The following is a 13,204-nucleotide window of genomic DNA, read 5'->3' on the forward strand; positions in this document are numbered from 1 at the left end:
CAGCCTCTTTAATTAAGGGAATTGAAAGAAAGGGGACTGCTCTTATTTCTTCAGGTTTATGGAGTGAAGAATTTTGAAGAAAGCTTCTCTTTAATTTGCCTCCCCATCTCCCTAGCCAAGTACAAGTTAGGAGGGAGATGCAAGTGCATCATAAATAAAGTGTAGCTGTGATGAGATGATATCTTATCTCCCAGATGGCCATCTACTCTATCTGTAAATCCAGCTTACCTTGGAGCTTATATTCAAGCAGAAAAGAAAGTGGGAAAACATTTCTTGGGGGAGGTTGAAATAAGCCTGAGAAGCCAGTGACAATATACCAAGTATGGAGATTTCTAAAGGGACAAAGCTTTCTGGAGAAATCAGTGCTCTCTTGATGCTAAGAAAAAGGATGCAGGTCCCACTTTATACTCACTTTATGTTGGGTCCAGAGGGAAGAAGGAAGAACTTAGTGATTCCATGAACACTGGAGGCTACTAATAGAGGGCTAAATAATGTTGTCTCACCTTGGAAACATTGTACGTAATGAACTATTGGAAAAGTTTTTATTCACTGAGAAGATGAAGTGAAGCTTGAGCTGCTCCTACAAGAATGACCATGTTAGCCAGAGTGACCAGCATGTAAGTTAGAACATAGTTAAGGACAACTTCCTCTTACCATCTTAGTCTGTACTTAATTAAGGTAACTGAAGCTGGCTGTGCCCTTTTCCATAGGAGTTAGGCTCAGAAAATAGAAGAGCAGACAGGGAGTGTGTCCTAGTGGTAAAGTGCTTGCCTAGCAGGCATGGAACCCTGGGTTTTTCTTGGTACCACATACACAGAAAAAAGCCAGAAGTGGTACTATGGCTCAAGTGATCGAGTGCTAGCCTTGAGAAAGCCCAAGGGCAGTTCCCAGGCCCTGAGTTCGAAGCCCTGGACTGGCAAAAGAGAGAGAGGGGGGAGGGGGGAAAGAAGGAAGGAGGGAAGGAAATGGAGGAGCAGGAGAATAGACAGCTCCCTATTCCAGATCTCCCCAGCTATAAACCTAGTCAGTGAAGAGGAGGAAAGATTTTACTCAGATGTGAGATAGGAGATTAAAGCAGCATGCTAGCCAGGCTGTGGTGGCTCACTCTTGTAATCCTAGCTACTTAGGAGGCTGAGATCTGAGGATTGCAGTTTAGAGCCAGACTGGGCACAAAAGTCAGTGAGACTCTTATCTCCAATTAACCACTAGAAAATCGGAAGTGGCGCTGTGGCTCAAGTGTTAGAGCACTAGCCTTGAGGTGAAGAATCCAGGGACAGTGCCCAGGCCCAGAGTTCAAGCCCTGAGACAGCAAAAAACAAAAAGCAGCACTCTACTGAATTTAATATATTAAAATAAAGCTGTAGCATCTGCTAGTTATGTGTGTCTAACATTGTAAAACTAACCTCTTTTATAAGTAGTCTTTGCACTGTCATTTCTCTTTTCTATTTGTTCATGAGGCTGTGGTAACTTTCAGAAATTCACCTAAGTTTACTTATTTATTTTCTGATATTATAACTCAGTTTGAGAGTTATAATATCATACAGTGGTATGGAAACCCACAAATCACAAAAGGATCTCCACTTAATTTCTAACAGAACATGAAAGCTGGGAGATGGTGGCTCCAACTTGTAATTCTAATGACTCAGGAGTCTGAGATCTAAGGATCCTAGTTCAAAACCAGAAAAGTCAATGAGACTCTTTTTCTCCAGTAAACCACCAAAAAACCAGAAGTGGCACTGTGCCTAAAAGTGATAAAGAGCTAGCTTTGAGTAAAAGAGCTCAGGGACAGTGCCTACACACTAAGTCCAAACCTCATGAGCAACAAAAACAACAACAACAACAACAAAAACCTGCAGAAGGCTAGTTGTCTCTATTAAAACAGCAGGATATATTTCTTTTTATTATCATTATTTTTGTTTTGTTTTGTTTTGTTTTTTTGCCAGTCCTGGGCTTGAGCTCAGGGCCTGAGCACTGTCCTTGGACTTTCTCAAGGCTAGAGCTCTACCACTTGAGCCTCGGCACCACCTCCGGCTTTTTTTTTTCTATATGTGGTACCGAGGAATCGAACCCGGGTCTTCATGCATGCTAGGCAAGCACTTTAACCACTAGGCCGAACTCCCGGCCCTATTATCATTATTTTTGTTGAAAATATGTTTACAATATTTTACTACCTTTAATGTCATCAATAGTACTATGATTAGAAACATTTGAGAGTGTAGTTTCTGATATTGGCCTGTTAAGCTTCATTACTTTAAATATTGTAATAATGTTTTTATAAATATGCTTTTGGATATATATATATATATATATATATATATATATATAACTTTTAGTTCTCATTAGTGTAGTCTTTTCTCAGGGACTTACAATATCATGAACTTCTAATAATACTACACAGAGATACAAATTTGTATATAATGTGATGAACAACTGTCTCAGAACTGCTAAATCTAGCTTGTCATGTAGAGGCAAAAGCATAGGAAAGTGTACCCCACTTACAATGGGTCCAGGTGGAAGGAGGAATATAGAGATATCCCATCTACCTATTCTGCCTCCCCCATTAGCAACATCCCTCACCAGGAAGCTATATTTGAAGCCACCATGACTAGTCATTATCAGTGTAGTTTACATTAGGGTGTTGTACCTCTTGTACATTTAGAAAAATGTATAACTTGGGGCTGGGAGTTTGGCCTAGTGGTAGAGTACTTGCCTAGCATGCACAAAGACACAGGTTCATTATACTTAAAAAGAGCTGGAAATGGTGCTGAGACTCAAGCCTTGAGAAAGCCCAAGGACAGCACTCAGGCCCTGAGTTCAAGCCCCAGGACTGGCAAGAAAAAAAAAAGAAAGAAAAATATATAATATCATGCAATTATCAATAGAGTGTCATATAGAATATTTTCAGGGCCTTGAAAATTCATCTCTTTTGTTTCCTGTGCCATAGTTTGCTTTCTCTAGATTGTTAGTGAGTTAAAATCATATTCTAACATTTTAAATTAGATTCTTACTAATACTCACTTAGTAATGTGTATAAAAGTTTCTTCCATGTCTTTGTCATGACTTGGTAGCTCATTTTTCGATGCTGAATATTCCATTGCATTGTTTACTTATCCATTCATTCAACTGTAGTTGAGTTGCTATCTAGTTTGGACACTTAAAATTAAAGCTGATATAAATACCTGTATTCAGGTTTATGTGTAGAAAGGTGTTTTAAAGGAAAATACAAAAGAATTTAAGACATTGAGTAGAGAATGATTGCAAATAGTGTGCTGGGCAGAAGTGGATTTCAAATAAAGAAGTGTAAAAAACTGAATTTTAAAATTCCTCCAATTTTCACTATATATGTGTATTCTATACTTTAGGTATATCAATTATATTGTCTTTATGAACCAACTGGTCCTCTACAAATTTAAAAAGAATAAATGTGATGTTCTTTATCAATTTTAGCCTGTTCCCAGAACATTGACATCTGTTATAGAATGCCTCATTATTGCTCATTCAGTTGGAGTGGAAAGTCTTTTTGCTGACTGCATGAAGTAAGTTATCTTAAGTAGTGTTGCTATTAATGTGAGATTTTATTATTTTATTATAATTTTTCAGGAAGTTTTAGACTCAGGCTATATTCTTGGGTGCACTGAATATACTTCAGTGTACTTTAGTGCCACTCTAGTTATACCAGTTGACTAGAAAGTATTGACTGATATATTATTCAAGATATGTAGAATCAGTGTTTTTGAAGCTGAATCATGGTTATATTAAAAATCTGTGCACATAACTCAACATGGGTCTAAAATACGTATTTCTAGGAAAGCATGTAAATCAGTCTACCTTAGAACTAATAAAATTAATAGTAATGGCTAGTCAAACATATGTGGTGTAAATTTTATAATTAAAAACAAAAATATGGCTGCCTTACAATAAGAAGTATTTTCAGTACTGTAATTTGAACTCCTTTTTTTAAACAGGTGGATTGCAAAGCATTTTGCAAGATTTTGGTCTGAGAGAAGCTTTGCAAATGTACCCCCTGAGATTCAGAAAAGTTGTCTTAATATGTTGATTCAATCTTTAGTAAGTATAACCTGAATTCCCACGTTTTTTTATGTGCAATCAAAAAGTCACTTCGATCTTGTGTTGTGCTCTCAGTGATTGAAATGTCAATATAGAATGTTATTTTTAAAGTTAGATTGGAAAAGCAATACCAGATAACTCAGGACCACTTAAAGGAAGCCAGCCTGAAGATCTAATTCACTGGTCAGATACGCAGAACCCTAGATGATATATAATCATGAACAGAGGATCTAGAGATGGAGGTTATACATTGGCTCAACAATATGGACTGAACAGTATAATATGAACTCAACAAAGTGAGTAGATTGCTTGCCTAGCAAGCATAAAGCCCTAGCTTCAAAAAAGCTTCAAAAAAGCCTAGCTTCAAAAAAGCCCAGGCCCTGAGTTCTAGCCACAAGACTTGGGGGGAAAAAGGGGTTGGTATGTTGGTTGTATGGTCATTAGTTATCATTATAAGCAGAAATATATTGTTACCATCTCCATTTAGGACATTAGTATGAATTATGAAGGTATTTATGGGTGCCAAACTGACAAGGGTTTTGCTTTCCTGCCCTGAGCGCGGCTTCTAATTAAAATCTTCTGGATTTCATACTCCTATCTAAGATTGCAGATATGGGCCACCAGTTCCTGGCTTCTCATTTTTGAAGGATAATTTGGTCAGATATATATTTTGAGTTGTCAAGCTTTTTGTTGTTGTTATTGTTCTTTGTTTAATTGCTCGTTTTCTTTTTAGTACTTTGAATATGTCATTCTATACTCCCTCTGGCCTGCATGATTTCTGCTGAAAAATACACTGCTAGTCTTTTGGTTGTTTTTTTTTGTTTTGTTTTGTTTTGTTTTGTTTTTTTGCCACTCCTGGGCTTGGACTCAGGCCTGAGCACTGTCCTTGGTCTTTTTCTCAAGGTTAGAGCTCTACCACTTAAGCACCATTTTTTCTATATATGTGGTACTGAGGAATTGAACCCGGATCTTGGTGCATGGTAAGCAAGCACTCTACAACTAGGCCAAACTCCCCCTAGTCTTTTTTTTTTAATATTATAAGTTACTTTTCTCTTGCTGCTGTCAAAGTTTGCCAATTTGATTAAAATGTGTATGGGTGGCAGGCACCAGTGCTCATGCCTTTTAATCCTAGGTACTCAGGAGGCTAAGATCTGAGGATAATGGCTCAAAGCCAGCCTAGGCTGGAAAGTCCGTGAGACTCTTACACAATTAACTACAAAATGCTGGAAATAGAGCTGTGATTTAAAGTGGTAGAAGATAGCCTTGAGAACTAAAATCTCTTGCCCAGAGTTCAAACCCCAAGACTGGCATATGAAAAAAGAGGTATTTTGGTATAGATGTGTGTTCATCTTATTTGATGTCTTTTTGGACCTCCTTGATCTGAAAATCCTTTTCCTTTTCTAGATAAAGAAAATTTTCAACCATTATGTTTTATAAATTTGGGGACTCAAGTTTTTTACCTCCTTTGGAATTTCTATACTGTGTATATTGATCTTATCTATGATGTTGCATAAACCTTTATTCATTCTTTCCTTCTTTTTTTTCAGCTAGCTCTGGCGCTTGAGCTTTAGCTCAAGGCTAGCATTCTACCACTTAAACCACCACTCTACTTTTGGCTTTTGGTGGAAATAAGCGTCTTGGGGTATTTACTGTCCAGGCTGGCTTCAGATTGTGACTCAGATCCCGGCCTCCTTAATCCTTGGCTTAAGGTCCAATGACCTTGTCCTCCAGGTTGCTGATCCTTTCTCTTATTTTGGTTTGTTTACTATAGAACCCTCCTAGTGGATTTTTTAAATTTATAAACTATATTTTTCAGCTCAATGATTTTTTCCAAGGTATCCTAGTTTTTCATTATTTATTTATTTATTTTTATTGTTGGGGTAATGTATAGAGGGGTTACAGTTACCTTCTCCAGGTAGTAGGTGCATTACTTCTCACACGTTGATACCCCTTCTCATGGTTTGTGTCCCCATTTCCCTACCCTCATCCCTCCCAATTGTTTTCCCCCTCCCTTCCCTATTTCAAATAAACAAACATATATACAGTATACCAGGTAACAAAGTCAGATACAGTAACAATGCAAGATTAACCATAAGGGCAACAGAAGAGAAGAGAAATAACATAGTACATTAAGAACAACAGTCACACAAGATTAAAACTCTTGTTTCCATAGCCTAGAGATCCTTTCATTTAGCATCATCCTATATGACCTTATGTACCTAGGTTTTGAACTATTGTAATCCTCTGCTAGGAGAGTCCTAGATGTATAGTAATTATTACAAATGAGGGAAACCATTGAGCCTATGTTCCTTTGGGTCTGGCTTACTTCACTTAATCTGATTTTTTTCCAAGTCTTTCCATTTCCTTACAAATGGGGCGATGTCATTCTTTCTGACAGCAGCATAGAATTCCATTGTGTGTAAATACCACATCTTCTTGATTCAATCATCTACTAAGGGGCATCTGGGTTGGTTCCATATCTTCCCTATGTAAATAGTGCTGCAATAAACATTGTTGTGCTAGTGGCTTTAGTATGCCCTTATTTCTGGACATTTGGGTAAATGCCAAGTAGTGGTATTGCTGGGTCATAGGGGAGCTCTATGTTTAGTCTTTTGAGGAACCACTATACTGCTTTCCAGGGTGGTTGAACAAGTTTGTACTCCCACCAGCAGTGTAGTAGCAATCCCTCCTGGCCACATCCCCACCAGCATCTGTTGTTATTAGATTTCTTGATAATGGCCATTCTAATTGGAGTTAGGTAGAATCTCAAAGTTATTTTGATTTGCATTTCTTGTATGGCCAGAGATGTCAAGCATTTCTTCACGTGTGTATAGGCCATTCTTAATTCATCTTCAGAGAAGTCTCTCTTTAAGTCTTTAGCCCATCTTTTAATGGGGTGGTTGTTTCTTTGAAGATTTGTTTTGGAGAGATTCAATTTTTTTCAGCTGTACATATAGTTTAGCTATGAGACCTTTGTCTGTTGTATGGCTAGTGAAGATCTTCTCCCACTCTGTGGGCTTTCTATTTAACTTGCTAGTTATGCCCTTTGACATACAGAAGCTCTGCAGTTTAATGCAGTCCCATTTGTCCAAACTTTCTTTAATTTGTTGTGTTTCTGGGTCTTTATTTTTTTCATATATTTTTATTGTAATTAATAGAAGGGTTACATTATATTCACCAGATAGAAGGTGAATTACTTCACAAACATTGATACCCTTCCTCATGTCTTGGTCCCCATTTCCCTCCCCACACCCCTGCCCCATCCTGTTTCAAATAACCAAATAAGCATATAAACAATATATCAGATAACAAGGTGAAATACTGTAACAATATGAAATAACCAAGGGATAGCAAAAGAGATGAAAGATAACATAGTACATTAAGGACAACAATTACTCAATAAATGGCTTTTGTTTCTATATCCTGGAGGTCCTTTCATTTAGTGTCATACTATATGGCCTTATGTATCTAGGTTTTGCTCTATTGTAAATCTCTGCTAGGAGAGCTCAAGGTTTCTACTGATTATGACAAATGAGGGAAACCATTGAGCCTATGTTCCTTTGAGTCTGACTTACTTCACTTAATGATTTTTTCTAAGTCTTTCCATTTCCTTACAAATGTGGCGATTTCATTCTTTCTGACAGCAGCATAGAATTCCATTGTGTACAAATACCACATCTTGCTGATCCACTCATCAACTGAGGGGCATCTGGGTTGGCTCCATATCTTTTCTATGGTAAATAGAAAATCCACTGTGCTAGTGGATTTCTATGTCCTTGTTTCTGGGCATTTGGGTAAATGCCAAGTAGTGAAATTGCTAGGTCAAAGGGGAGCTCTATGTGTAGTCTTTTGAGGAACAGCCATACTGCTTTCCAGAGTGGTTGAACGAGTTTGCACTCCCACCAACAGTGTAGTAGCAATCCCTTCTGGCTACATCCCCACTTGCATCTGTTATTATTAGATTTATTGATCATGGCCATTCTAACTGGAGTGAGTTGGAATCTTAGAGTTGTTTTGATTTGTATTTCTTGTATGGCCAGAGATGTCGTGCATTTCTTCATGTGTCTATAGGTCATTCTTATTTATTCTTCAGAGAAGACTCTCTTTAAGTCTTTGGCCCATGTTTTAAAGGGATGGTTGTTTCTTTGGAGTGATACAATTTTTTTAGCTGTACATATATTTTAGATATGAGGCCTTTGTCTTTTCTGGGTCTTCATTAAGAAAGTTTTGACCCATGCCAAGGAGACCTAGTGTATCTCCTTTTCCTTCTTGTAAAGTTTTTAGGGTATCTGCTTTTACCTCAAGGTCTTTGATCCATTTGGAATTAATCCTACAGCAGGGTGACACAGAAGGATCCAACTTTAGTTTTCTGCAGGTGCTTAACCAATTCTGCCAGTGCCCCTTGTTAAAGAGGCTGTATTTCTTCCATCCTAATTTTTTGTCTCCCTTATCAAAGATTAGGTGACCATAGGTCTGAGGATTGATTTCTGTGTCTTCAGTTCTATTCCATTGGTCCTCAGGCCTGTTCTTGTGCCAGTACCAAGCTATTTTGGTTACTATAGCTTTGTAATAGAGTCTGAAGCTTGGTATTGATATTCCTCTAGTGCTGTTCTTTCTGCCAAGAATTGTTTTTGCTATATGGGGTCTTTTATTATTCCATATGAAATTTTGGATTATGTCTTCTATTTCCTTAAAGAACTACATTGGGATATTGATGGGTATTGCATTGAATTTGCAGGAACATGGAAGGTTTTTCTGCTTCCTCAGTTCTGCTTTAATTTCATTTTTCAGGCTTTTAAATTTTTCATCATAAAGATCGTTTACATTCTTAGTTAATTCCTAAGTACTTTATTTTCTTTGAGGCTATTGCAAAAGGAGTTGCTTTCCTGATTTCTGCCTTGCTCCTCTCATTGTTGCATACAGGAAAGAAGTTGATTTTTGAGGGTTAATTTTATACCCTGCTACTTTGCCAATGTTTTGAATCAGTTCAAGCAACTTGGGAGTGGATTCTTTAGGGTTCTTTAAATACAGAATCATGTCTTCTGTAAAGAGGAAAAGTTTAACTTCCTCTTCCCCTATTTGGATCTCTTTTATGCTTGCTTCTTGCCTTATTGCTCTGGCTAGGAATTCTAATACTATATTAAAGAGGAGTGGAGAGATGGGCATCCTTGTCTTGGTCTTGATTTTAGAGGATATGGCCTTAGCTTTTCTCCATTAAGTATAATGCTAGCTGTAGGTTTGTCATACACAGCCTTTATTCCAGTCCATGGAATGTTCCATGGATTCCTAGTTTCTCCAGAAACTAGGGGTGTTGGATCTTGTCAAATGCCTTTTCTGCATCTATTGAGGTAATCGTGGGATTCTTGTCCTTGCTCCTATTGATGTGAATTATATTGACTTGTGTATATTGCATCACTGTGATGAATCCTGTTTGATCATAGTATATAATTTTTTTGATGAGTCATTGAAGACAGTTGGCTAGGATTTTTTTGAGAAGTTTTGCATCAATATTCATTAAAGAAATGGGTCTGTAGTTCTCTTTCTTTGATGAGTCCCTTTCTGGTTTGGGGATAAGGATTATGCTGGCTTCATAGAATAAGTCTGGCAAAGAGCCTTCACTTTCAATTTCATTGAAGAGCTTGAGGAGTATTGGTGTGAGCTCTGTTTTGAAGATCTTATAGAATTCAGCTATGAATCCATCAGGTCTTGGGCTTTTCTTGGATGGAAGGTCTCTTATTGCCATTTCTATTTCAATACTTGAACTAGGTTTGTTTAGTTGGTTTAGGTCTTCTTGGTTCAGTTTGGTATGTTAATATTCGCTAGAAATTCATCCATCTCTTCTAGATTCTCAAATTTGTTGGCATAAAGATTTGAAACGGATTCTTTTATGATGCTCTGGATCTTGGTCATTTCTGTTGTGATATTTCCATTCCCATCCATGATTTTATTTGGGCATGCTCCCTTCTTTTTTTGGTAAGATTTGCTAAGGGACCGTCAATTTTGTTAATTTTTTCGAAGAACCAACTCCTTGTTTTGTTGGTTCTTTCTATGGTTTTTCTGGACTCTCATTCAATTCTGCTTTAATTTTAATAATTTTCTTCCTTCTACTGAAATTGGGATTGGTTTGTTTCTTTTTCCAAGAGCTTAAGGTGTACCATTAAATTGTTGGTTTGTGATTTTTTTTCCCATTTGTTAATGTAGGCACTCAGAGCTATAAATTTTCCTCTGAGTACTGCCTTTGCTGTGTCCCAAAAGAGCTGGTATTTTGTATGCTTTTTGTTAAATACTATAAACTGCTGAATTTCTGTTCTGATCTCCTCAGTGACCCACTGATGATTCAACAATGTGTTGTTCAATCTCCATGAATTACAGGGTTTTTCTTGGTGGATATTAGTGTTGAGTTCCAATTTTATGCCGTTGTGGTCTATGAGAATGCAGGGAATAATTTCAATGTTTCTGAATCTGCACAGGTTTGCTTTATGTTCTAAAATGTGGTTTATTTTAGAAAATGTTCCATGTGCTGATAAAAAGGGTATATTCTGGTGTTGCTGGGTGGAATAGCCTGCAGATGTCTGTTAGGTCTAGTTGGTCTATGCAGTTATTCAGTTCTGAGGTTTCTCTGTTGTTTTTGCCTGGCTGATCTATCCAGAAGTGACAGTGGTGTATTAAAGTCACCAACAATCACTGTGTTTGAATCTATGTGTGGTTTTAGTGTAAGTAAAGTTTGTTTGATGAAGTTGGGTACTCTGGCATTAGGTGTGTAGATATTTAGCATGGTTATTTCCTCCTGAGGGGGATATCCCTTTAGTAGTATGTAATGACCTTCTTTGTCTCCTCTCACTAATTTTAGTTTGAAGTCTATTTTATCTGATATGAGAATGCCAGTTTTTTTATATGGGCCATGGGCCATTAGCTTGACAGATTTTATTCCAGCCTCTCACTCTCAAAATATGGGTTTTTTTTGGGGGGGGGCAAGATGTGTCTTTTGAAGACAGCAGGAAGAGGGATCTTGCTTTTTGATCCAACTAGACAGTCTATACCATTTAATTGGAGAGTTAAGTCCATTGATATTGAGGGTTAGGATTGAAAAATACTTACTAGTTCAGACATTTTTTTTATTTCCTTAGGGCCTGTAACTTGTCAATTCTTGCTGTAATGACCCGGTATGCTTTTTAGGTGCCATTTCTCTGTTGGTAACATGTTTGTGTTGATTTTCAATATGTAGAACATCTTTGAGAATTTTCTGTAATGCTGGTTTGGTCGCTACATACATTCCAGCTTTTCCTTGCTATGGAAGGTTTTTAATTTTCCCTCAGCTATGAATGAGAGCGTAGCCAATTAATAACCCTATATTGGATCTGAGTGTACAATATATAGTAGAGCCTATGGAGTGCTAGCCTAGCATGCATGAAGCCCTGGGTTTGATTTCTTAGTACCACATACACAGAAAAGTCAGAAGTAGTGCTGTGGCTTAAGGGGTGGAGTGCTAGTCTTGAGAAAACTTAAGGACAGTGCCCAGGCCCTGAGTTCAGAGACACAGAACTGCCCCCCACCCCCCCAAAAAAAGAGCTTAGGCCTAGCAGAGCTTAGTTCATAAGTTTGAGAAAGAAGTCACCACTGTAACATATAAATATGGGTGAAGAGCAATCATTGATGGCAAAGCGTGCAGAAAGTTATCCCGAATATCTAATGAAGATAATTCATTAACAGCTTCTCAGCATAGACTAAAGAGCTTTCTTTTAGAAGAAGATGCCATCTAAGATTTCCATAGCTAGAGAGAATCAATGACTGGCTTAAAAAGCTTCAAATGGCATGCTGACTTTTGTTAGGGACTAATGTAACTGATTATTTTAAGTTGAAGCCAGTGCTGATTTACCATTCTGAGAATCCTAGACCCTCTAAGGATTGAACTAAATCTCTGTGCTCTGTAAATGGAACAGCTGGGCTAAGATAATACATCTGTTTACAATATGACTTACTGAATATTTTAAGTCCACTGTGGAGCTTTCAGAGTATTACTGCTCATTGACTATATACTTTAAAATAATATTATATAAACTTAGATGATAAAGCAAGGATGAGATTTGAATGATTGATTCAAGTTTTGGAGATGATCTATTTGTAAAATATTACCAAACCACAGCATCTTTTATTTTTTCAGTTGTGGGACAGAATTCTGGGCCTGGGCACTGTCTCTGAGCTCTTCACCTCAAAGCCTCTGCCCTACTCCTTTAGCCACAGTGCCACATCCAGTTTTCCAGTCTTTAATTGGAGATTAAGAGTCTAATAGTCTTTAGTGCCTAGGCTGGCTTTGAACTTCAATCCTCAAATCTCAGCCTCTGGAGTAGCTAGGATTATAGGTATGAGCCACTGCACCCAGCAACAAGTACAGCATCTTATAGAAAGAAATCTGTCATCATAGTGGCAAACTTATTTTTTGTTCTTTGTAAGAAATAGCTATAGTTACCTTAACCTTCAGCATTACTACTCTGATTAGTCAGCAGCCAGAAACACTGAACACATCCTCCAGATATAACACAGAGGCTCCGATGACTTGTATTTTAGCAATAAAGTTTTTTTTTATTAAGCTAAACACATTTGTTTAGACATAGTGCTGTTGCACTCTTAATAGACTGCAGCACAGTATAACTAACTTTTGTGTGCTCTACACAATGGACATTTTCATGTGACTTGCACTTATGTGACATTGTGACAGTCTGGAACTGAACTCTTATCTCTAATGTATGCTTGGAGTCATTTCACTTGTGTTGGTTTCTGTCTTTGTCTTCTTATTCTTTTGTTTGGAGCTTATATCTTTGATACTTCATTTTCCTTGCTATATGTTATAAACACACACACACACACACACACACACACACACACACACACACACTCTTTTTCTGCATATTAGACAGAACAGCCAGGCTTTTTAGACTTGCCTTCAGCTGGAGAAGACCCTTGCCAACCTCCCCAGCCAAAGATTCTGGGATCATTTCAAATCCTCTGGCTAGTCTAACTTTGTTGTTCCTGACTCCTAGGACTGTCCTGGGAGACTGGAGCCCGTTCCTCATGGAGTCCCTGAAAAGCTGACACCCACTTCAACTCAGTTTGGCTTGGTCTGCACTGAACCAAGAAA

At 37.7% G+C, this 13,204-nt stretch overlaps 1 protein-coding gene across 1 annotated transcript in view; it reads left to right on the plus strand.

Annotated features, from left to right (window-relative positions):
• Btbd8 (BTB domain containing 8) overlaps nucleotides 1-13,204 on the plus strand; it is an 82,422-nt gene that overhangs the window by 43,492 nt on the left and 25,726 nt on the right. The window contains exons 8-9 of the mRNA XM_090334194.1: nucleotides 3,448-3,536; nucleotides 3,966-4,068. Coding sequence (XP_090190320.1) covers nucleotides 3,448-3,536; nucleotides 3,966-4,068 — 192 coding nt within the window. The remainder of the gene's footprint in view (nucleotides 1-3,447; nucleotides 3,537-3,965; nucleotides 4,069-13,204) is intronic.

This window comes from Megascapheus bottae, chromosome 6 (assembly GCF_031878675.1).
Source record: "Megascapheus bottae isolate mThoBot1 chromosome 6, mThoBot2.hap1, whole genome shotgun sequence".
NCBI lineage: Eukaryota > Metazoa > Chordata > Mammalia > Rodentia > Geomyidae > Megascapheus > Megascapheus bottae.